Source organism: Stegostoma tigrinum, chromosome 7, assembly GCF_030684315.1.
Source record: "Stegostoma tigrinum isolate sSteTig4 chromosome 7, sSteTig4.hap1, whole genome shotgun sequence".
Classification (NCBI taxonomy): domain Eukaryota; kingdom Metazoa; phylum Chordata; class Chondrichthyes; order Orectolobiformes; family Stegostomatidae; genus Stegostoma; species Stegostoma tigrinum.
This window is the reverse complement of record NC_081360.1, coordinates 59,757,366-59,781,191: the sequence shown is the minus strand read 5'-3', so window position 1 is coordinate 59,781,191 and position 23,826 is coordinate 59,757,366. Positions and strand designations below refer to the sequence as shown.

At 38.4% G+C, this 23,826-nt stretch overlaps 1 protein-coding gene across 7 annotated transcripts in view; it reads left to right on the top strand.

The window, feature by feature from the left end:
* LOC125454239 (RNA-binding motif, single-stranded-interacting protein 1-like) overlaps nt 1–23,826 on the top strand; it is a 249,574-nt gene that overhangs the window by 83,407 nt on the left and 142,341 nt on the right. For 4 of the 7 annotated variants that reach the window (XM_048534810.2, XM_048534806.2, XM_048534804.2 and 1 more), the window contains exon 2: nt 20,681–20,856. In XM_048534810.2, the coding sequence (XP_048390767.2) occupies nt 20,681–20,856 (176 nt within the window). Of the gene's footprint in view, nt 1–903; nt 1,238–20,680; nt 20,857–23,826 lie in introns of those variants that run through there. The other 3 variants (XM_048534808.2, XM_048534809.2, XM_048534807.2) reach the window with 3 other exon arrangements.

The following is a 23,826-nucleotide window of genomic DNA, read 5'->3' as shown; positions in this document are numbered from 1 at the left end:
ACATTTCTTTCATGGGTTAACTCCAGAACAGACTTTTATGCTACACATTGTGAAGGACATGCTACCCCTTGCGACCTTCCATAGAGGTTGAAATGAATACTTTGAACTGATGAACGGCATATAATCTTAAAAATTCTAATGTGACAATTTGGTTAGGATCAAAAGCATTTATTCTATCTTAACCTTTATTGCTACCTATTTTCATCCAATCAAACACCTTTAGACATTACTTCTATCGTTTTGTTTCGTGATGGTCAGTAACTTGAACACATGCAGTAAAAATATCGATCAGTTTATAAACAAATAGCTGTTCTGGAAAAAAAGTCACTGGATCCGAAACGTTAATTCTGCTTTATCTCTATAACTGTGGTCAGACCTACTAAGTTTTTGCAAGAATTTTTGTTTTTGTTTTCTAATTGCCAACATCTGCAGCTCTTTGGGTCTTTTGTTGTAAAATAAGTGGCTAATAGGACTTGTACTTTCTTTTGGATGCTTAATTTTTATATTTGTGCTTTACAAAACGCATCCATTTACATTGTTCCGTAATGCTGCATCTAAAAATACATGCTTGTGTTCTCGCAGGCCATTCTGACTTCGCCTTTTGCAGCTCAGGAAGATCTGATGGTTAGCGTTTGGAATGCGAAGCATTTATGTTAGAGCCAACCATTTTATTTTAAGGAGTGGTGATTTATTAGTAGTCAGCTAAGAATTGTAAGTGTTAGTTATTAAACATGTAGAAGTTTAAATTCAGTTTTTTAAACTGTAGTTATTTGAGGAGAAATTAACTAAATTCAAAAAAACTTTGTAAAGTTAACTTGTTGGAGGCTTGCTTAGTATTTTGACACCCCTATGTTTAAACTTTTTGTAGACGAGGCCACAGTAGGTGGGATCGTTGCTGCAGGGAACCATAAGCCAGATCAATGAAGTGAACTGGAAAAAAAACTGGCCGAGTATTTGATGTTGCAAATGAAACTAGGTTATATTGTCACAAAAGTTGGCAGTGTGCTGATTTAGTAGGCATCAAGTAACTTAAGTAAGGTTCACGCTCGTCAAAGGAATCCGAGAGTTTTACGTCTGTTCTTTGACATTTTACTTCCAATGATTTAACTTTCCGTGTTATAAGCAATTTGCATAAAGGAATACTTCTGTTTGTTGCCTAACAGCTTTGAAGAATTACGTTACGTTTCTAAGAATGATTTTTCCAAACAATCCGGTGAGAAATCCATCTCTCAAACAGGTGGGATTATAGATCTTTCTACTTAGAAAAACACAGTTTATTAAGGTTGTAGATTTACTTGGTTGAAATATTCTAATTAATACACGTCTGCAGGTAAACTTCGCGCACACCAGTGATATAGTATTAATGGCAATTAGTTTTATTTAATGGGGTTGATTATTTCCAGCTTACTATTCAGTATAAACACTATTATACATTCCGCGCAATCGTTCGTGCCGTCATAATGCGGTGAGAGAAGCCAGAATTGTGATTTTTTTTCATTTAGGTTATGACTACAGCGTTAATATCTATTACCATAAGACAGTACACTTCTAAGACCACGAGAAGTAAATTGCTGTGAAATGCCCTCTTTCAGTTAACCCTTTGATCACGAGAACAAAATTTTCATTACTGCAAATGGCACTTGAAGAACAGTTCCCATTCGGGGGGAGGGTTAATTTTAATCACTTGTGTATATGATATTTGTTTGCAATGACTCTACGCTAGAGAAATTTAGAAAAAAAGGAAATCTGAAATAGTACAAACTGTTTTTGTCACAAATCACAAACAAGTCCAGAGAAATAAAATGGCAGTCTGAACATAAAGCACTGTACATCTGGAGTCAAGTTTCAGTGATCCCAATATAGTGGTGAGTCATAGCTGGAAAAGCGCTCGCTACATCTTTAAACTTTCAGATTGAAACAAAAGAAATGTTGATGATTTTACAAAATTCAGGGAGCGCCCTCCCAATTCTTCTGAAAAAAAAGATACTGAGTTAGTACCGTTGTTATACTAAGTGTAATAAGCACTGTTTGGTAAATTTATGGAATAGATACATATAACCTGATGATTTTCTTTATATTGTAAAGAATTTATCTGCAGTATTTGTTCGTACTAACTAAGCTTTTTCCAGCCCTGAAAATTCATATGTTAACCGATGCCTTGTCGGTTAAATGCTCAAATGGCTATTTATTTCACTTTAAAATAGACCTTAAAACAGTGTTACCCATGAAAAAGTAACATAAATTGATAAAGCTGTAACAAATTAACAACTTTGTTCAAAAGATAGGATAAACTAAATTTATTGACTTGATCAAGTGTTCAAGAAGTGGTATCATCCAATTGGCACGGTGGTTAGATTCTACCCTTGGGCGACTGCCTGTGTCTGCATGGGTTTCCTCCGTGTCCTTCGGTTTCCTCCTACAGGCCAAAGATGTGCAGGTTAGGTGGAGTGGCTACACCAAATTGCCCATAGTGGTCAAGGATGTGTAAATTAGGGTGGGTTATAGTGGGAGGGGTCTGGGTAGGTGCTTCAAGGGCTGGTGTAGACTTGTTGGGCCGAAGGGCCTGTTTCCACACTTGTAGGGCTTCTATGATTCTATGAATTGTGATCCAGGATCTTACGGAGCCATCGGTGTTTTTACTCTATATGGTCTGAAACTTAATATGAATGTCATCCACACCTGTATCAAATGTTATAAAATGTGAACGTTCAATGGGAGCTAATTTTAATCACCACTTAGTTGTCAACAGTTTAAATAAGGCAGATTGGCAACAGTCAATTTAAAGAAACATTATGAGCAGGGATTTTGGTCTTGTTTGCCACTGCTCGTGGTAATGTTACATTTTGAATCATTTAAATTTCAGGAAAAACAATTTTTAGATATTTTTAAGAGTTTTCACGTACATGACCTTTTTTAAAGGTGTGATTAGTGAATGTTCAGTTATGTACAATTTTCATGCAACCATTGTTTATAGCAGTTTAAGTGATTATGTTAGCGCTAAGTTGCTGTTCATTTGTCAAATGGAGTGAGCCACCAGTAAATTTATGTACAGAACCAGGGTGGAGTGGAATTACAATTTCAAGTAAGTGCCGCTTCAATATGAAACTGTTAGCTCAATTTAACTGTTATATAAATTGTTTTTGGGATTTGTACCACAGCAAATCAGCCTTCAAACTTAGTGGTTTGTTTGAATTTCAATATTAGTACTTTAAGTGAATTTCCTGCCGATGGAAAAACGTGAGGGACATTTAAGTTCCTTTATATTGAAATAGCAATTTTTAAAAATTGCATTTTTGAAGCCACAATTTGTAAATTTAATAGTTAATTATTGGAAGTAGAGTTAAATATGCCTTTTTCCATTCTTCACCTGAGGAAGAATTATATTTTCCTCAAGTATAAGTGTTTTTTTTTTGCAAATTACTGTATCATGTTTGTACAGATCTGCTGTCACAACAGTTTGGGGTGTTTGCAATGAGACAAGTAAAGCTTTTGAGGGTGAGGTCTATAACTGGAATGGCTATGTATTTTGCGGATGTGACTAACTCTGCTGGTCTGGAGCATGTTGATAAGATGCTCCTTTTTCACACTGCAATCTATGGATTGAAAGGACTGAATAGTCTGACAGAGCCAGGAAAACAAACAGGCTTTCAGTACTCAAATGACTAGGGAAGCAGTCAATGTGGGGACACGAACTAACACAAAATCCAGGGCATGCGTTGGCATTTCATTCAGAAGTTTCTTTTGTCTGCAATTAAACTCCAATTTAAATTGCTTCGCAAACAGGATTTAGTACACTATTGGCTGATCAGACGGTTCATTTTGACTTTTCAGTTTTGAACCATAATTATACTTTCACCCATTTTTCTATCGGCACTTTTGTGTTTTAAGTAGTGTTAGCACATCCATTTATTCAATGCATACAAGATTGTTCATTACGCTGTGAACAATAATTTTCATTTGTTATCTTTTATAGATAAGGTGAATTACATTACATAAAAGTTAATTAATCAAAATTTGTGATTGGTTGTTGCAAGAAAGTTACTAGCATTTAATTGACCAAACAAATTTGCACGTTACTCAAATACAACAATTTCTGGACTTAGTTGCACTTGTCCTTCTCACACTTTCAAGTAATGAATTAAACTTGGTACAGTTGGTGCTTTGTAAGCCAGCTTATTGAACTAGATGATAGAAAATATAAAAGGGGGTTTAACTCTTGAGCAAGTTGAAAGTTGTATATTGAAATCTATCAAAACTAATTCTGTTCACATGATTTTTAACTTTGCTTTAGGAATGCATTGTTTGTTACTGGAAAGGATAATGTGTATATTTGTTCTAAATTTGCCAAGTAATTAATTTCACAAGTGTGAACCAGCTGTACTTTGTACTTTGGTTCTAATCATCCAATGAGTTTTTACTTGAGGTAGACCTGCATTCCAATGGGCCGGGAATTCAGCAATGTGACTAGATGTTTGGTCTAACAGGGAATAAATGTGTATATTCTGTGTCACAATATCCAAGTTTTCTTATTGAAATGATATGACACTAGCTTTAGGAAACTGTTAAATAGCTTCATGTTATTCAAGAGCTTGGAATGTTGAATCATCTCTCAACATAGATGATGTTAAAAATTTAAGTTATGAAGTTTTCAGCATGGTAATGACAATATTTCAACTTTATGTATTTTAATTTTAATGGATGCTGTGCTGGTGGTAATATTCAGGTTGTTGAGGTTTTGAGTTTGCTACAGGTAATGCAATGAAAGATGCAAAATTCTACTGACATAATCATTGTGTGTCCTTTTATATTAAAACATACTTGTCACGTAAAAGATGTGGATCAGGATATCTTGATGAGTTGTCTGTTAGATCCTTTTATTAAATATTAAAATATTTTTTGGCAATTTTTAATTTTTATGAACTAAGAATACAATGTTCAAAACTTGTATTGTGAAGAATTTCACAAACTAGAATAATACCAGGAATTTTTTTTTGCTTCAACTAAATTAACCAAAGTAGAATTGGCCTACAGGAAGTTGGATACTATGATGAGGAATCCATGTGGTTTTGTACATGAATGAGCTAGATAGATGATTTCGTCTCCCTCATTTAGTATTCTTTTGCATAAATATAGAGCAAAGATGGCCTGTAAAAAAAAAAAAAAAAATTATGATTTTTTCATCAACTCTTAAGACAGTTAGGGCTGCTTTTTTTTTGATATCTAGTGAACTAAAAATGAAAACTCATCAAATTCTCAATGCTTATCTCTTCATGCTTCTATATTATTCCTCCTCCGTTTCTTGATTTTTTTTATTGTGTGCAGCTCCAAAGAGTTGTGAAGATCATGCAAAATACATGTCACTTTGGAAGTGGACAACTCAGATTTTTAGTGTAACATCCATGTCCATCTGTATCTGTGTTTACAATCTCTCCAGCAATTTGGCTGACTGAGCTCAAAGTCTTAAATTCTTAGTACATTATGCACTAAGGTTGTGGCAACCGCTGGTTTCCATGCACCAAAAAACCCTACAGCTTTACTCTTGTTCTCCATATGACTTTAAATAAATGTTCCATTACTTATTGAAATCATTATCCCAGGACTTACATTTGACCAGCCATATAAATACTGGACTAGCCATATAAATACTGTGGTTGCAATTGCAGGTCAGAGGCTCGGAATTCTGCAGTGCGTAACTTGTTTCCTGTCTTCCATATGCCATTCCGCCATTTGCAAGGCATAATGCAGAAGTGGAATGGGATAGTTTCCATTTGCCTGAATAAGTGCAGCTATAAAATTACAAAAGAAGCTTGACGCCATCCAGGCCAAAGTAAGGCACTTGATTGACACTCCATCCACCATTTTTAACATTCGCTTCCTTCGCCACCAAAATGTAAGATTCTGAGGTTAAATTTCGGTTTGAAAGACAGTTGATTACAGTTATAGTCAGAGATTAGATAAAGAGCCAACGTAAAAGTTTTATTAGTCCTGATTTAGTTACAAGGTGCAGTCCAGGTAGAAATTATTTTTACAGGTTTTAGATTTTTTATTATTAAGTTTGAAAAACTAATAAATCATGCAAATCAGTCGTTTTCAGCCTTTCTGCATTGAGATGTCGGTTTGCGCCATTGTTTAGTTGGTCACTCATCTCTTTTTTTCCCTTCTGTTGGCCGAATTTCTTCTGCTTTGTTTTTCCCTATCTTGTGCATCAAATCACTTGAACACCCAGGCCTTATTACCCCTGGCTAGCCACGATCCCCTGCACATGATCAAAGCTGACCTGAACTCTTAATTGGCTTTCTCATGCATGGTCAATCTTGGACTTGCTTGGTGGCCTATGTGCAATTCCTGATTTGTTTATATAAAAGTAACTGTCATCTTAGTGACTGTGCTTCCAGCTGTTTTCCCATTCTCTTCTCTTTTAACATGCCAATTACTTTTTTATATCAGCCTGTGCCTCTTAGCTTATTGATTCTGTTGAAGTTTTGTAAAGTTTTTTTTGTATTTTTGAATATCCATTTGCTCAGGGTATGGACTGGACTAAACCCATTCAAAATATTGTCACGTTTCCAAAACCTAATGGTTCAGGTGAAACATTGGTTGCCATGTAAGTCTTTATCAGCAATGTCTTCTTCCAGTACAAGTCATGGCTTTGCTCGCTGTCTGTTCAGATCTATTGCCAGTAACTCTTAATTTCTTGGGCTTTGTCTCCAGTCTTTAGGTGAGCAAAGTAGCTGTGACATTGTTAGAAAGTTTGCCACACCATAACAATCATAGCACCTAAGTTTGGGGATTGGCAGGACTGGAGTGGGGCAGTGTGAACTTCTCTTTATTGCAGCATGCTATGAACATCCATAGGTTGTTGCCTGAAATGATGGAAGAGCATAATTTATTCATGACTTTAAAAAGAAAACTGGATTTTTTTTTTCATTATTCATGGGATGTAGGCATGCCTAACTAAGCCAGAATTTATTGCCCATCCCTATATGTCCAGAGCACAGGAAAGAGGTAAAAACATATTGCTGTGTGTCTGGTAGCACATGTAGGCCTGACAGGGTAAGGATTGTAGATTTCCCTTCCTGAAAGACATTAGTGAACCAGATGGATTTTTTTCAACAATAGGTGGTGGTTACATGGTTGCCATTAGATTAGCTTCTTCCATTCCAGACGTCTTGAATTCAGTTTTCACCACCTGCCATGGCCTCTCAAATTCCAGCTCCTGCCATGCCGTGCAAGATCTGGAATCACTTAACCCAAATGCTGAATGCTAGAGATCTGCATGCCTCATTTTAGCTGGCAGTTGTAAAGCAGGTCTGCATGATCCACAAAAGCAGCAATCTCGGCTTCTGCCTGTTAAAACTATTTGCTAATAAATGGCTGTCGGTTTTCTGATGTTCGTTTTGCCATGATCCCCCACTATATAGCCTTTTATTCCGTAGGTCTCGGAATCTTATGTCTCTTGTAATTGGGAGTTTGGGAACAGGTTGTAGATCTGTAGATGATGATGGAGAATTGAAGAGAAGAAAACCATTTGGGGAAAACAACTAAAGGCAATAATTTTTAATTTGAGGCATCTGGGTGCTGAGAAGCTAGGTAATCTGGCAAAGAAAGACATTGGGTGTCATGTCTACATCTTTTCACATGTTAGGACCTCCAAAAATCAGTAACACTAGGCCAAGTACATAGTGTTTTCACTGATGGCCAATACCACTTTCTGTGCAGGTTGGAAGTGCTCAGCTTTCAGACAAATATTTAAAGTTAAGGTCAAATCCCTAGGGATCCTAACTAAATCCTGGAAATGACATTAGCTGCAGGATAATAAGCTTGCTGATTTTTGTACCTGTTATTTTGGTGAGAAAGGAGTGCTATTTCAGGTACTCCAAGGACTGTTGATAGGATTGCTGCCATTTCTGGTTGGTATTAGTGATGTAAGTTTAGCTATTCAAAGCAAATTGATCAATTTTGGAGACGATACAACCTACAAAAGTTGGTAAACAGTTTTGAAGATTTTTCTGTCTCTGCCCCTCTCACTGTGGTCTCGATAGCTGGTTCAATTTGATCTGATATCAGATCTGTTACATAGCCTGTAGGCTATGTAACCTGTGGTCTGAATATTCTTAAAGCTGTGAACAATTTCTTGAATATCACTTTTTTTTTTGGTTTTATTTTTCTGCAGCATCAGATGTCAGTTAGTATTTAGCCAAAAGGGACTTGTGCTCAAGATGATGTTCTGGCTTAAAGCCATCTTCTAATTTTTTTTAATGAATATGTAATGGGAAGGAAATGGTATGCCACCATGGCTCAGACATTTACAATAGTAAGAAAATAGTGGTGAGAGTGAGGTTTGCATATGGTTTGATCTTAAGTAGCCGAACAGATGCTTAGGTTCTAAAACAAAACGTTACCTTCAGTATAAATGCAAAAAAAGTAAATTAAACCATTGGATTTAATTTTGATGGCACAATTTCTAATCTCTCGCCCTGCGCATGTAACTGATACATCGATACCTTTTGAATTTGCAGTTGTAGCTAGGGATCTCCTTGCACTTAATGTACTCCATCCCATGCTAAAATTGACTTTTGAGGTGGAGCAGTCTAACCCTTTCGTTTTTCTTGATGCATTTGTTGAGAAAAATGCCAGTGGGTTCACCACTACTACGTGCTGCAAGCAACTTTTTGACAACAGGTTAAGCAAACTGTTTCAAGCTGCAAGAGTGCAGTAGCTACATAGGGTTGTATGTCCCATTAATGGGATGCTGCCACCAGTCCAAAACAAAATGCTGTCTACCCCACAGTTGAGCAATGTTGTGCATGAGTTTCGGTGCCAGTGCAATGGCAGGAGCGTTGGCAATTTTCCCAGTGTTCAGCTGTTTGAATCAAACAGCATGTTCCTCTTAGTTGTTTTTTTTTAAAAAACACATGGCAAGAGTACGGACTCTATTTACCAAGTCTGCATTCGGAAAACTCGGAACAAAGCAGATACTGCTAGGTGTAATTTGGAGATTATCGAGCACTGGCTGAACAATTGGAGTGTGCTAATAGCTACACCAGTCAATTTTATGATATATCAATTTAGGTTGTTTATGCTATTGACATTCATCCATAAGGATGTGGTCTCTGCAAGCAAAGGCTGTTTTGAAACCTTTGCCTTTTCTTTTAAAATTACCCAGTATTTTGGTTATGTCTAGTTCCTGTTGATTTTACCATGGCAATGCCTTTACCAATCTGAATTGACTTGCCAACAGTCAGCATCCTTTCCTGCTGCAATATAAATTGTTGCGATGGTTTGATATTCCTGTATTTGTCTTGATGATGACTGTACAGACACCTTCAAGAATACTTCTCTTTTCAGCAATTCCTTACTTCCATGATCAATGTTTGACTTCAATTACACATCACACAAATTACCTTTTGCTGAGTTAAATTTAAAACAAAGCAAATAATGAATTACAATCACCATTCCCTTGCTTGAAATTTTAAAATTATTGTCAAAATTGATGATCAGTAGCTCATAATTTACACATGCAAATCAGATCATCATTTTAAAACTCTCTCCTGATTTAAAAATAGTCCACTTGGACAGATTAGGAAGTTGACGGGAGCCTAAATAGTTGGTGTGAAAAGGAGGATTTACATTTGAATGGGATACTGACACCTGTGGTGTAACGAGGGGAGTTGTATTATACTACTGGGCTTCATCTGAACCAGGTTGGGACCAAGTCATGGCTGAAAGGATAAAGTGGAAACCATCAAATAAATAAATGAAAGCAAGATGCAGCTCATCATGAAAGACAATAGGGACAAAAATTGAAGTAATAGGAATAACGCAGCAAATTGTTTGAAAAAAATTTGGATATTAGAACAGAACAATTAAGAGCTCCAATTATTTAATTAAATAATTTGTTTATAATCAACCCATTCAGAGAAGTTATTACCCACATCTGGAGCAGGTAGGACTTGAACCTGGGCTTTCCAGCCCAGTGGTAGGGACGTTACCACTGCACCACCAAGATGAGGTGGGAATTGACTTAATACATCTGGCATATATGTTAATAGATAAATTGGGAGGTTTTGAAACCTTTTTGCTGAAATACTGGATCCATCCAAGCCTGTAAGGAGCAGAAATCTGCTATGTAGTTGAACAACTTTGGTCATAAAAGGAAATTAGAGCGTCTAAAAGAGCACAAGTAAGTTGTGATTCTGTGAAATGAAAGAGGCAGCAAAGGCAAATCACAAATGAATACCAAGTCAGCTACAAGAATTGAGAAAACACTCCAAAAAAAGAAAGTTTAATGTCATGAGAATTATTAGGTTTTTAGAAAACATAATAAGAGAAAGTGGATGACTAAGGGCACTGACATATTAATGACATGCAGATAATTGCAGCTGGAAATTAGAAAGTGGCAAATTTGGTAAATAGCTACTTTAAATCAACCCTGAACAGCAGTCTTTAAAAAATTTCTGCTTGGGAAGTTAGTATTGCTGGCCAGGTAAACCATTTGTCCTCATTGCTAGTAGCCCTTGGGTAAAGAGGTGGTGAGTAGTCTGCTGGAACTGCTGATAACAAAGTGTGGAGCTGGATGAACACAGCAGGTCAAACAGCATCTCAGGAGCACAAAAACTGACGTTTCGGGCCTAGACCCTTCATCAGAGAGGGGGATGGGGTGAGGGTTCTGGAATAAATAGGGAGAGAGGGGGAGGCGGACTGAAGATGGAGAGAAAAGAGTATAGGTGGGGAGGGGATAGTTCAGTCCAGGGAAGACGGACAAGTCAACGAAGCGGGATGAGGTAGTAGATAGAAAATGGAGGTGCGGCTTGCGGTGGGAGGAAGGGGTGGGTGAGAGGAATAACAAGTTAGGGAGGTGGAGACAGGCTGGGCTGGTTTTGGGATGCAGTGGGGGGGGGGGGGGGGGGATAAGCTGGGCTGGTTTAGGGATGTGGTGGGGGAAGGGGAGATTTTGAAGCTGGTGAAGTCCACACTGATACCATTGGGCTGCAGGGTTCCCAAGCGGAATGAGTTGCTGTTCGTGAAACCTTTGGGTGGCATCATTGTGGCACTGCAGGAGGCCCATGATGGACATGTCGTCTGTGGAATGGGAGGGGGAGTTAAAATGGTTTGCGACTGGGAGGTGCAGTTGTTTATTGTGAACCAAGCGGAGGTGTTCTGCAAAGCGGTCCCCAAGCCTCCGCGTGGTTTCCCCATTGGGGTTCGCAATAAACAACTGCACCTCCCAGTCACAAACCATTGTAACTCCCGCCCACCCCCCCCCATTCCTCAGACGACATGTCCATCATGGGCCTCCTGCAGTGCCACAATGATGCCACCCTAAGGTTGCAAGAACAGCAACTCATATTCTGCTTGGGAACCCTGCAGCCTAATGGCATCAATGTGGACTTCACAAGCTTCAAAATCTCCCCTTCCCCCACTGCATCCCAAAACCAGCCCAGCCTGTCTCCGCTGCCCTAACCTGTTCTTCCTCTCACCCATCCCTTCCTTTCACCTCAAGCTGCACCTCCATTTCCTACCTACTACCTCATCCCGCCTCCTTGACCTGTCCGTCTTCCCTGGACTGATCTGTCCCCTCCCTACCTCCCCACTTATACTGTCCTCTCCACCTATCATCTTTTCTCTCCATCTTCGGACCGCCTCCCCCTCTCTCCCTATTTATTCCAAAACCCTCTCCCCATCCCCCTCTCTGAAGGGTCTAGGCCCGAAACATCAGCCTTTGCGCTCCTGCGATGCTGCTTGGCCTACTGTGTTCATCCAGCTCCACACTTTGTTATCTTGGATTCTCCAGCTTCTGCAGTTCCCATTACTACTGGAACTGCTGGTCTGTTTTAGGTCCACCTAAAGAGTTAGGAGATAAGTTCCAGGATTTTAAACCAACAACAGGGAAGGAACAGGATACAGTTTCAAGTTGATGTGGAGCTGGGAACTTGCATATGTTTTCTTTGTCCCAGCCTGGTTCTTGGCCCCTCTACATGATGCTGAAGATTTTGGAAGGTGGTGTTGAAGAAACCTTTGTGTTGCTGCATTGCATCCATTATGTGGTACATGCTGTGTTTGGCAATGGTGAAAATGAATTTTGAAGGTGATGGATAGAGTGCTGCTCAGGCAGGTTGTTTTGACCTGAATGATGTTGCGCTTCTTTTGTCATTGGACCAGAATTTATCCAGGCAAATGGAACATATGTCATCAGTTGTTTGAATCCATACCAACTCTGTGGAGTTGTGGATCGTGTAGAAGGATGGCAAAGGATAGATCAATTGTAGATATGGTGTAGAAGTGGCAGATGGATTTTCATCTGGGAAAGTGTGAGGTGTTGTACTTGGGGAGATAAAATATCAAGAAAAAGCATACAGTTAATGACAGCACCCTGAACAGCATTGACGTACAGAGGGATCTTGCAATGTGTGGCATGCTTGCCTTTATTAGTCAGGGAACTGGGATTCCCAAAAAGGTTAACTCTGTTTTTCACTTCATAGTTATGCCAGGCCTACTGAGCTTTTCCAGGAACTTTGCTTTTGTTCCTGATTTACAGCATCTGCAGTTCTTTTTGGGCTGTTTTTTTTTTCCAAGAGCGAGGATGCCATGTTACAACGTGAATGATGAAAATCCAATGTAATCAAAGGATTGGCAGCCCTGTTTGATAATTAGAGAAATTCCGCTCTTGTTTGGACCCAAAGTTTTTGGCTAACTTTTCTCTCATCGCTCTTCCTCCAGATGCATTATTTCAGTTGCCTCCTATTGTTCTCAATATCAAATACATCAAAAATAGTTCACCTAGTTGTTAAGAATGTTTTGCTTGAACTGAGTGGTAACATTTTATATAAAGTCATTTCACATTTTATGAAGTCACATGATGCATTTTACGTGGATTTAAGTTGCGATCGATATGTATCGAATGAAAATTGTTAATTGCAGAAGCTAGCCAGATCAATCACTTTTTGAGATGTTTGAGATATTTGCAATATAATGACTTCTCATAATTCAAAATAATCTGAATTCCTTCTGTAAAAAGGAAAGAATCAACACTCGCACTTTAAAATAAGAGGGGGAAATGTAGTGGGGAGGACATCTAAGTAAGAGCAAGCAGTGTTTTCAGAAAAAGTCTTAAATTCAAGGTAAATAAATTATTCAATATTCTAGCAGAGACCTTGCAATGTTGAGTCAATAGCGTTGAATCAGTAATTCAAGGTCTTTTCATTTTAAACTAATTTAGTGAGTGGCAGTTCATATTGACAAAGATCTTAAGATTAATCAGATACTGTTGGAAAAACCCAAAACAATCTTTCATTTAATTGTTCGCATTTAATGGCAAAACTAAAAATTTAATCTCCTCCTAATTTAATGCAAATCACAAGTTACAGTGAAATGGAAGAAAATAACCAGTTCCTGTAAACAGAGCGAACATGCAAGAGTATCTATCATAAGAGTTTTCCAATATATTACCCAGCTGCCAAAAAAAAAGGTTTTATGTGCACACCACTGTTTGGGAACTCCTAGTTTTTAGTGGAAGTTGCATCAAATAATGCATTTGAAAATATAACAACATGGGAGAAAAGCTTTCGGGCATGTTGGTGAGAACTAAATACCTATTTGGTCTGCTTTGTGATTTTTGGGGTACGATAATCTGTGTTCCATACAACATCCCTGTTTTAAGGCAATAATTTTGTTATTATCACTCAGTCCACATAGAGAATATTTACAAGGGAGTTTGATCGCTTCAATACTTTTATACTGTATGAAGAGACACAGCTGTATTGAGAACACCCATCAGCAGGAGGAAGTATGGAAAAGGAACCAGAATGTCAGTGAATGGGAAGGCCTAGGATCAATTCCATCTTCTGCAAACATCTACCAAATTTGTGTCCAGCAATGTGGCTCCAGATTGCGGTTCATCAGTCATGCAAGGACCCACAAAACCCATGACAGGTGACCGGGAGTTTCCAAGGTCAACACTCATTCTTGTTAGCAAGTGACTGCCAACAACATTCTTATCGCTGCAAACAGAATAGTTTTTGTGGCATTCCTGTGAAGAAATGAAATTTGCAGTGTGGAGTTTCATATGAAGAGGTGGTCCCTCTCTTCTTAGTCCTAAAGCTTGCAGCTGAAAAACAGCAAAGGCAAGAATACTGGATAGGCTGCCATTTTTGTGTGGTACTTCCCTGATAACCAAGAAAATTCTGTAATGCCAAATCATGGATTTATACCTCTCAGAGCTGTACTATAAATGTGTAGAAATGAGTTGTATTTATAAATGTTTGGTATATAAGGCAAGATGGGACACTGAGGTTTTACATGGCCTTTCAACTTTGGGATCTCAGTTTGCATGCTGCTAAGACTGATGTGAGATAATAAAATGTGAGGCTAGATGAACACAGCAGGCCCAGCAGCATCTCAGGAGCGCACAAGCTGACGTTTCGGGCCTAGACCCTTCATCCGAGCTCATCAGACCCTCTCTGATGAAGGGTCTAGGCCCGAAACATCAGCTTTTGTGCTCCTGAGATGCTGCGTGGCCTGCTGTGTTCATCCAGCCTCACATTTTATTGTCTTGGATTCTCCAGCATCTGCAGTTCCCAATATCACTAAGACTGATGTGACTTCTCATTTCCATGTCAGATACAAGCTTGCAGGTTAACTGCATTTTCTTGGTGGTTAGGAATTCAGAGTGCAAAATTACCCTAATTGTAAATTTCTTCTAGCACAAACTGCCTGGTTTCTGTCACAAAAATTAGTCATTTTTGCAGGTTAAGAGTAAGATGCATTGTTTATCTTTTAATAAAATTCTTCCATGGGATATTGACGTAACTGGGAAGGCCAAGACTTGTCGCCCATCCCTAGATGGCCTCGCAATCAATGGCTTCTTAAGTCAGACCATTTGGGCCTGACCAGATAAAGATGGTGAGATTCCTACCCTGAAGGGTAGCACATCTGGTTGGTTTTAATGACAAATTTTGCAAATTTTTATTACTGGAACTAGCTTTCGATTCTAGATTTTGCTAGATGGATTCTAGATATATTTACACAAAGACTCTGCCCCTACAGCTCTCGGTGGGAAGGATTTCCCAAGACTCTTAACCCTCTGGGAGAAGAAATTCCTCCTCATCTCAGTCTTAAATTTGCACCCTTTTATTCTGCGATTATGCCCTCTGGTCCTAGACTCTGCATGATGGAAAACAGTACCTCCGCATTTACCCTGTCAAGCCCCTTAAGGATCCTGTGTCTTTCAAAGAGATCATCTTTCATTTTTCTAAACTCTGGTGAGTAGAGTCACAACTTGTCTAGCCTTGGCTCATTTGACAATCCCTCCGTACCAGGGATCATTCTAACGAGCTTTCTCACCATTCTCTGCCGCCCCCGCCCTGCCCACTCTTCTTACATTACAAGGAAGCTTATTCTGTACCCCCTCAAAAGGAAATTGAAATGTAGTGACAGAACATGCAGCTAAGTACAGAGAAGGACCTAAAAACAACTAATATTAAAGAAAAGGCTACAAAGGTAGCAAACTGTAGAAGTACAACAAATTAACATGGGGGAGAGAAATTCCAAACTCTTTAGGTAGCAGCTCACTCAAACTCCGCATCGCAGTCCGAGCTCTGAAACAGAAAATGACAGAGCTTTAAGCATTCATCATTTCAGTGTACCACAGAAATGTGGAGTCATTGCTACCACTTTCAGGGGCCTTCTGGAATGCTTAGGCCCACAGAAGTGAGACAACTGGAAGAAATCTATTTTTCCAGGTATCAAATAACTACGAAATAACAATGCCCAAAATGAATCTCCAAGCAGTCAGCACCATTGTCAATGATGTGTTGATCAGACAAGGGGTGGGTGAGACTTCATTTTGACATGAGGACAGTCTGCAAGGCTACGATGCATATTTTGATTTTTGTCTAAGAACATGGTAACTGTTCAGGCTAAACTTATCAATTCTGACAGAGACCAAGCAAGTCCAGAGATTGATTTTTATCTATGATCTTTGACATATGCATGCTTTCCTGCTGATCTGCTATCTAAAGAATGAAGTAATACAGGACTGCATAGTTGGGGTAAGGGGTATTATCTGTTTTCTTGCAATTAATGGAATATTTAACACTCACTAAAATGATACAGATATAGAAACAAAATCTGGTACTAGCTTGCAGATAGTCCAAGGCTCTGTGTAATTTATTGGTCTGAAAGCAGCTTGCTAAAGCAAAATCTTGCCAAAAGCTATAAAAGAGCGTGCCAACCGCCATCTTTGTATATTTTCAGGTGATGTAGGATTGAGCCACATATGCATGATGACCCTCAGGCAGGGGGAGCTGAATGCTACAATTGTTGCAAAGTTGATCATTTTGAAATATTGCTGTTATCCCAAAACTACAATTAGTGGAAGACAGAGTTTTAAACGCAACCAGGCCCTGCAAATGGGAGAATCTCAGCCACAGAAACTACACATCCTAGGAAAGATAAATACTGGTTGTTAAGTTTCAAAGTGGGGGGGACAGTCTGCTGAGTTTAAACTAGACGCTGGAGCAGATCTTAGTGTACTGGAACAGGTTCAGCTAAAAACAACTTTAATCAAACTTCATGGCCCAGAGAGAAACATTTAAAAGAAAGAGGTCTGATCAGACAAGATTAAAATACAAAGACTCTTCAAGATAACTGAACCATTTTAAATTTTACGGAATTAAAAATCTTCACTTCTTACTGAGAAGCATGTGATGAAACCACTTGACAATGTCCATGCAATTGCTGAGGGGGAAAAAAAATTGAAGAGAATTTTCTAATTTCATTTTCAGGGTAATTGTTTCTTGAGTAAAAAATAAATATCATATTACTTTGCAGGCAGGTGCAAAACCAATTTGAGATTTTACTCCAAGAAAAGTACTGCACCTTTTTAATGGACAAAATAAAAACAGAAATTGAAAAAATGTGATGACTAATTTATTTCAGTGCTCACAATACCCGCTAAATGGTGTTCAGGTATAGTCACCATTTCAAAAACAGATGAGTTATTTGGATCAGCATCATCTTGTCCCAACTCTCAAAGCTGTAGCTGTGGAATATGTGCAATGTTGTCAGTTGATGATGGCTGAGCCAAATTGAAGAGTACATGCTCATAACATTAGTTGTTAACCGTGGGGGTAGAAAAATTGAAAACCCCTTGGGCCAAGAACCAAAGTTGCCAACTACTTCTACAATGTCTTTTGATCATTTAATCTTTCAGCTTTGCCCTTTAGAATATTTCAGGTCCAGACACCCTTGTCCAACCTGCTTCAAGGGAGGGGTGGAAAAATATGCCATTTGCATGATTATTCTAGTACACCGTTCCACAAAGGACGATCATGGTTGGAAAATTAGGAACGTTTTGAAAACACTGTAGGAGGCAGGCCAAATGATAACCAACAAGTGTGAATTTGTAAAACCTGTGATCAAATTCTTTGGTGACCCAGTTCAAGCCATAGGAATAACATCTGATTCTCAGAAAACAAAGAACCTGAGAATTTACACAATCTAGGAAGAAAATAGAGCTACAGATATTCCTAGGGATAGTTAAACAAGTGGGGAGATTCATGGCTAATCTATCAGCAACTAATGAACTGTTGAAGAAATTATGACAGTTGATAAGATTCTGTATGCTCAAGACAGACAGACTACTCACAGGGCAGATTTAAGACCAGGTCAACAGAGGTGCTGAAATGTCAATCTGAGAGTTTTTTTTTAAAAAGAAAACTAAGAAATTTGTCTTCAAATTATTACTAAATTACTACCCGCAGTTACCAGCAAGAGAACTTGCAGGTATGTCATATGCCTGTGTGTAGTGTTGCTACGAATCCGTGTCGATGGAAAATGTAGACTTGGTGTACTTTGCTTCAAAGGTCTCCAACAGAAAAAGAGAAAAGATCTTCCACATGGAGGGGTGGTGGGATGGATTGGAAGAAAAGTCTTAGGTGCAAGATGTTTGACGTTTGTGACAGACCCAAGATGTAAGATTGAAACTGGTCTCAAACCACTTCTTTCTTTTCTGAAGATGAGGGAAATTATTGATGCCACCTTGCATGTAGCACTTCAGAATATTGAGATATGACTGAACAACTGAGTACTTCCAAGGGAGTTCCCAAATTGCTGAACTTGTTTTCCAGCCTGTTTGGATAGCAAGATGTGGAATTTATATCAAAAGGTGAAGCATACTCATTATTGGCAATTGAGCATTTAACAATATGAGGTGAAACCTTAGAAATGATTAGAGAAGCTCAAAGCCAATGAGAATTGTCTCTACATTTGCAAACATTGCCAAGACTGATGGCCACCAGCAGCAGCACATCAAGACAATCCCTTGTGCAATGAAAATGTCTCCCATCGAGAAGGTTTGCTGATTGGTGGTACTCACAATATTCAGAATTGTTATTCTTCAAATATCATATCAAGGAATATTAAAACATTAAGTAAGAGCTCAAAAGTCAATTTGGTGGCCGGTAAAACGACATCTAAGTTGTCACATGCTCTCAGCAGTCGGTCATAAGCAGAAAGAATCTTTATAACTGTCATAATTCCATCAATGCCTTGGGAAAGGTTACATATAGACTTGTTTGAGTTTAATGGCAACATGTGTATCAGTATTCTAGACCGTTGTTCAAGTTAAATTGAAATAAATCATTAGACAGTTTTGCAGTTGACATGATAAAGTCATTAAAATGAATATGCTCATCTAATGGTAATGCTGCCGTGGTCCTATTTGATAATGAGCCACAACTGAGCAATTTACAACACTTGCTGTCACTCAAGTAACAGGCTCATCTCATTACCCATGACCATATGAACTAACTGCTACAAAATCTGGTGGTGGCTGGGAAAGAAGGGATGTGACATAATGGATCTTCAATGTGGCTCTAATAGACACTATTATAGAATCACATGACTGGAGAGAATGAAGCAAGATTTTAATGGAGCCATTTGAGCTCATGCACTCACCAGCAGCATAGAATCCCTGCAGTGTGAAAGCAGGGCCTTCAGCCCTACAAGGCCATACCAACCCTTGGAGCATCCCACCCAGACCCATCCCCTTAACCCACCTAAGTTACGCATCCCTGAACACTACACTTATCCACTTAACCTGCACATCTTTGGACTGTGGGAGGAAAGAAACACAGACATGAGGAGAATGTGCAAATGGAAGATCCTTGTTGAATACAGACAGCAATAAAGTGTCTTTCAAGTGAATCAGGCCAATGTTGAGGATGAAATAGGACAGCCACCCCTTTGTGTATAAAGCTCACTACAAGGAGACCAATTTTGTTTTGAATCCTTGACATTGAAGATTTGTGTCTGTAATCCAATCCTTGCAGCCACACTGGAGCATAACTGCAATCCCTATGCTCTGAAAAGCTTTAAGATGTAGGTTTCTGGGCGATCCAAGAGAACCAATACTGATAGAAATTCATTTAAGTGTTAGCTCCAAAATACTCCTGTCTCCAAATAATCACAATCAAATAATTGAGCAAATCTGTCAAAATACTCAGTGTCAGGGCAATCAATTGTGTTCATCGGCTTTGATAATGTCTTCAAGTAGTGTGTGCTGAAAACTCACTTTGCTATTGTCCATCTGTTAGAGTAAGGAGGTTCAATAAATACTTATTGTCCTTGAGGTGTCCTTCGTGATAATTGCAGGAATGTCATTTTCGAAGTAATTCATGTGCAAAGCTGTATAAAATCAAATGTATTGATTGACAATTTTGTAACTGTTGATACTCAAATAATAATGCTGAAATGTTTAATGTGGATGTCATAGAAGGAATCAGAATTTTGCATTTCAGAAACGTATATTTTCTGATTTTTTAAATTTTCTCTTGTATGGAGACCTACATTTTCAGATAAATCCGGTATGGTTTTGAAAATGATGAAATCCTGGTGTCATATGGAGAAACTTGGACTTGGTTAGCAGTATCACTCCTAAATGGCTCATTGATTTTATTTCTACCTTTTTTTAAAAAAGTCCTGATTCATCCCCAATATACCCACCTCCTCTCTGTTCCCAAGTCCTTTGCATACAGATCAAATATATTCTTTGTATTAATTCCATAAGAAATGTGAAATTATGCTGGACAGAGCGAGAAGGCTACTGGGATAATTTGTCCTGCCAGTGATGCTCCATCATTCACACTGTATAAATAAGGGAAGGTCCTGGGCAAAGCATTCAAGTTTATTGGCTGAATCTTTGCCAGGCTTGAGAGGACATCAAGGAAGTGACAGGAGAAGGGCATGCTCAGAGAAGTCAACATTGTGTTCATATTTTCCAGAGGGAAAGCCTGTTACTGGCTACTGTCCATTTTAGCTTGGTGATTAAATTGAAACCCGTGGATGTTAGGAGTAATTGTGTAAATACTGTGAGTTGTGTGAATAATGTTAAAGGTGTTTATAATAGGTCGGAAACACATTAATCTCTACTATTATTTTCCATGTATGATTTCAATAATTGTTGGGAGCCATGAGTACATATAGCAGCAGAATCTATGATAATATATTGTTATTCATACATGTTACATTGTTTGTAACTTTTTATTAATAAACAATCAACTATTAAGATTTTAAATTTTATTGTGTTGTCATAAATATGAAATTTGCATCTCCTGTTTAATAAACAATCTAGCAATAAGTTTTAACACTTTTTAACATTTTATTTTACTTTGATTTTCAGCAACCCTATGCACCCACGTCCCATCCAATGGCACCAGCCAGTCCCCTTACCAACAGCAACAACAGCAGTAGTGGCAGTAATAATACAGGATGGGAGCAGCTCAGTAAGACAAACCTTTACATCCGAGGACTGCCACCAGGCACCACAGACCAAGATCTGGTGAAACTCTGCCAGCCGTAAGTACTCGATATCCTACTCTAAGCAGTCATTTTCATTTGTTCTTTGTCCATTAACTTCTGACATTATTAAAATAACTTTTCATTTGTAAATAATCTGTATAATTATCTGCAGGAGAACACATTGGAATTGACTCAAATTTAGCCTGCTTGGGCTTATTTTTCAAAGTTGAGAAATGCTCCCTCTTTGGCTGAGTTTTCAAGAAAGAGGTAGCTCTAGCTCTTGTGGCTGAAGGGATCAAGAGATGGTGGAGGGTGGGATGATGGTATTGAGTTGGCTTGTGGAATTCATTGTCACGTTAGATGCCTTCAATGCAGAGATTGATAAATCCTTGATCTCACAAGGATTCAAGGGCTACGGGGAGAGTGCAGGGAAGTGGAGGTGAATTGCCCATCAGCCATGATTTAAATGGCGGAGTGGACTCTGGCCTTACTTCCACCCCTTTGTCTTACGGTCTTATGGAGTTTGATCAGCCATGATCATACTGAATGGTAGAGTAGGCTTGAGGGGGTGCATGACTTCCTCCTGCTCCTGTCTTTATATTTCTGTGTATGTCACTTAGACTGTTCTTGGTGTTTTGGACCTCAATTTATTAAGCTGCAGAAAAGTATCACTTAATAATATAACTGGGTTATAACTTAGTATAATTAACCAGATTAATACAAGAAAAATTTCCTGTTAATGCTCTCAGTTGATATTTGAGAATTAAAATGAAATGTGTTTCCTGTTGCAGACTAGTTGGATATAACACTACTCCTGGATGGTAAATCTGTTTTTTTTACAGTAACCACTTGTTATTTAAAAGATAGCTTTAGGATGACATTTTTCAACATTAACTAGTATTTCTACGTTGAAAGTGTCTTCTATCCTGTAGGATAAAGTTGATTTTTGTGGCCAGTTGTCAGATAGCAGAGTTTGTCATTGACCGCAAAGAAAGTTGCCTGAGTGATTGACTGCCCTTTTGTGGCATAGTTTTCCCTGTACCCAAAGCTGTTTAAATCTGACAGCAATCCAAATGAATATTTTGGTGCGTAGCCACAGGGAAGTCAGCAAGTACCATCACACTCCATAAAACTGGGAATTAAAAGTGCTTTCTTTTTTTAAAATAAGTACCTCATCAGTCAGCAAAATAAATGATTGGAGTAAGATAAAAGTTAACATGTTGGTTATGAAATATTTTTAAAAAGTATAATATAGAATTTTTATGGCCATAGAAAAATTTGACACTCTACAAACATAAATGTATCTTCTTTTGAACCAGTGATGATGCTTAGCAGTTGTTATGAAGTTAGATAGCATTTAAGATGAGTTTTACCTTGTTGAACAAGTTGTAACGTTTTGGTAGAGTTTGTACAGCAAAAGGTGGGAGTTCTTGTGCATTTGGAGATTTTTCTTTGTTGTCTGAGACGTCTCAAATTAAACAGTGAATCACTGATACCAAATTGTGTGCATGTAAGTACTCTAGAGGTTGATGTCGTCATTGCAGCAATATCTAGCATTATTGAGGCTCTGTGGTCAGTCTCGTCCCCGATTTAGAAGGAGGTCTATTTAATTGACCCCAGCTGAGCATGACATTTCTTAGGAGGCTTCTATGTTGAATAGATATGTAGCAGTTTGAAGCTTCCATTCTCTACTTGATCATAATTGCTTATGTTTGAATGGATCTGTCGTGGTGTGTACTACTAGAAAACCAAGGTATGTATAAAAGTGCAAGTATTGAGACAGAACAGTTACCATTTTTAAAAGAATGTTATAAATCCCAACTATTGTACAGCTCGTTGTATGATGCTCTTATATTGTTTTTGTGTAAATCATTCACTAATGTGGTATTTTTATTCCATTGGGAGTACTAACGATGGAGTCCTAAACATTGCTTCGAACATCTAGTTACAAAGATCCCCTGTTAGCATATTTTAAAATAAATTATTGGACCCTGGTTATCAGAGTCGCTTTGAAGAAAACCAGCATGGAGCAATAATAACAAAGATTCCTATTTATACCATGTTTTTCATGACAACCAGATATCTCAAGGAATTTGCAGCCAGTCAAGTACTTTTGAAGTGCAGTCACTTGTGTAAAGCTGGAGGAATGGAAACTAATGCATATACATGCACTCCCAAAAACAGTAATGTGATAAGGACCAAGTGATCTGCTTTTAGTGATGCTGATTCCAGGATAAGTGTTGGTCAGAACAGGAGGGATGCTTACCCTGCAACTCTTCAAAATAGTGAAGTGGGATCTTTTAAAATCATGTGAGAGGATGTTTAGAGCCCTGCTTTTAAAAAAAAATTAATGAGAAAGACAACATCTCCAATTATTTGCACTGGAGCGTTTGCCTTGAGTCTTATGATCGAGTCCTAGTATAGGATTTGAACCCAATCTTCTGAATCAGATCCATGAACCATGAGTGACATCAGTTAATTGTTTACAAATTATAAGATACCATCTTGATTTTCTTTTGCATGACAAACTTTAATAACTTTAACCCTCCGGACTTGAAATGTCTCCTCCCCGTGTGTTTTACCTGTCGGTATCTCTATCAGGGCTCTGCAAGTTGGTTGATGATTGGCCAGCATGGGGAAGAGGTAAATGGAGTGAGTAAATTAGATGCACATGGCATACCCTACATGTTTTTGTTGGGTGGTATGAATGAAAGTGCCATATTTGAAGACATTGAGAAAATTAGTATTGCTGTATTTATGCCAATCAGTGTCAATGTCCTTCACTTCTAATTCGGGTGCAGAATAAACAATATTCTGCTAATGCTTGAGATAATGGGAACTGCAGATGCTGGAGAATTCCAAGATAATAAAATGTGAGGCTGGATGAACACAGCAGGGCAAGCAGCATCTCAGGTGAGATGCTGCTTGGCCTGCTGTGTTCATCCAGCCTCACATTTTATTATCTGCTAATGCTTGCTTCATTTGTCAAACTTTGGTTCAATTGATTTTCAGTTTCACAAGATATGG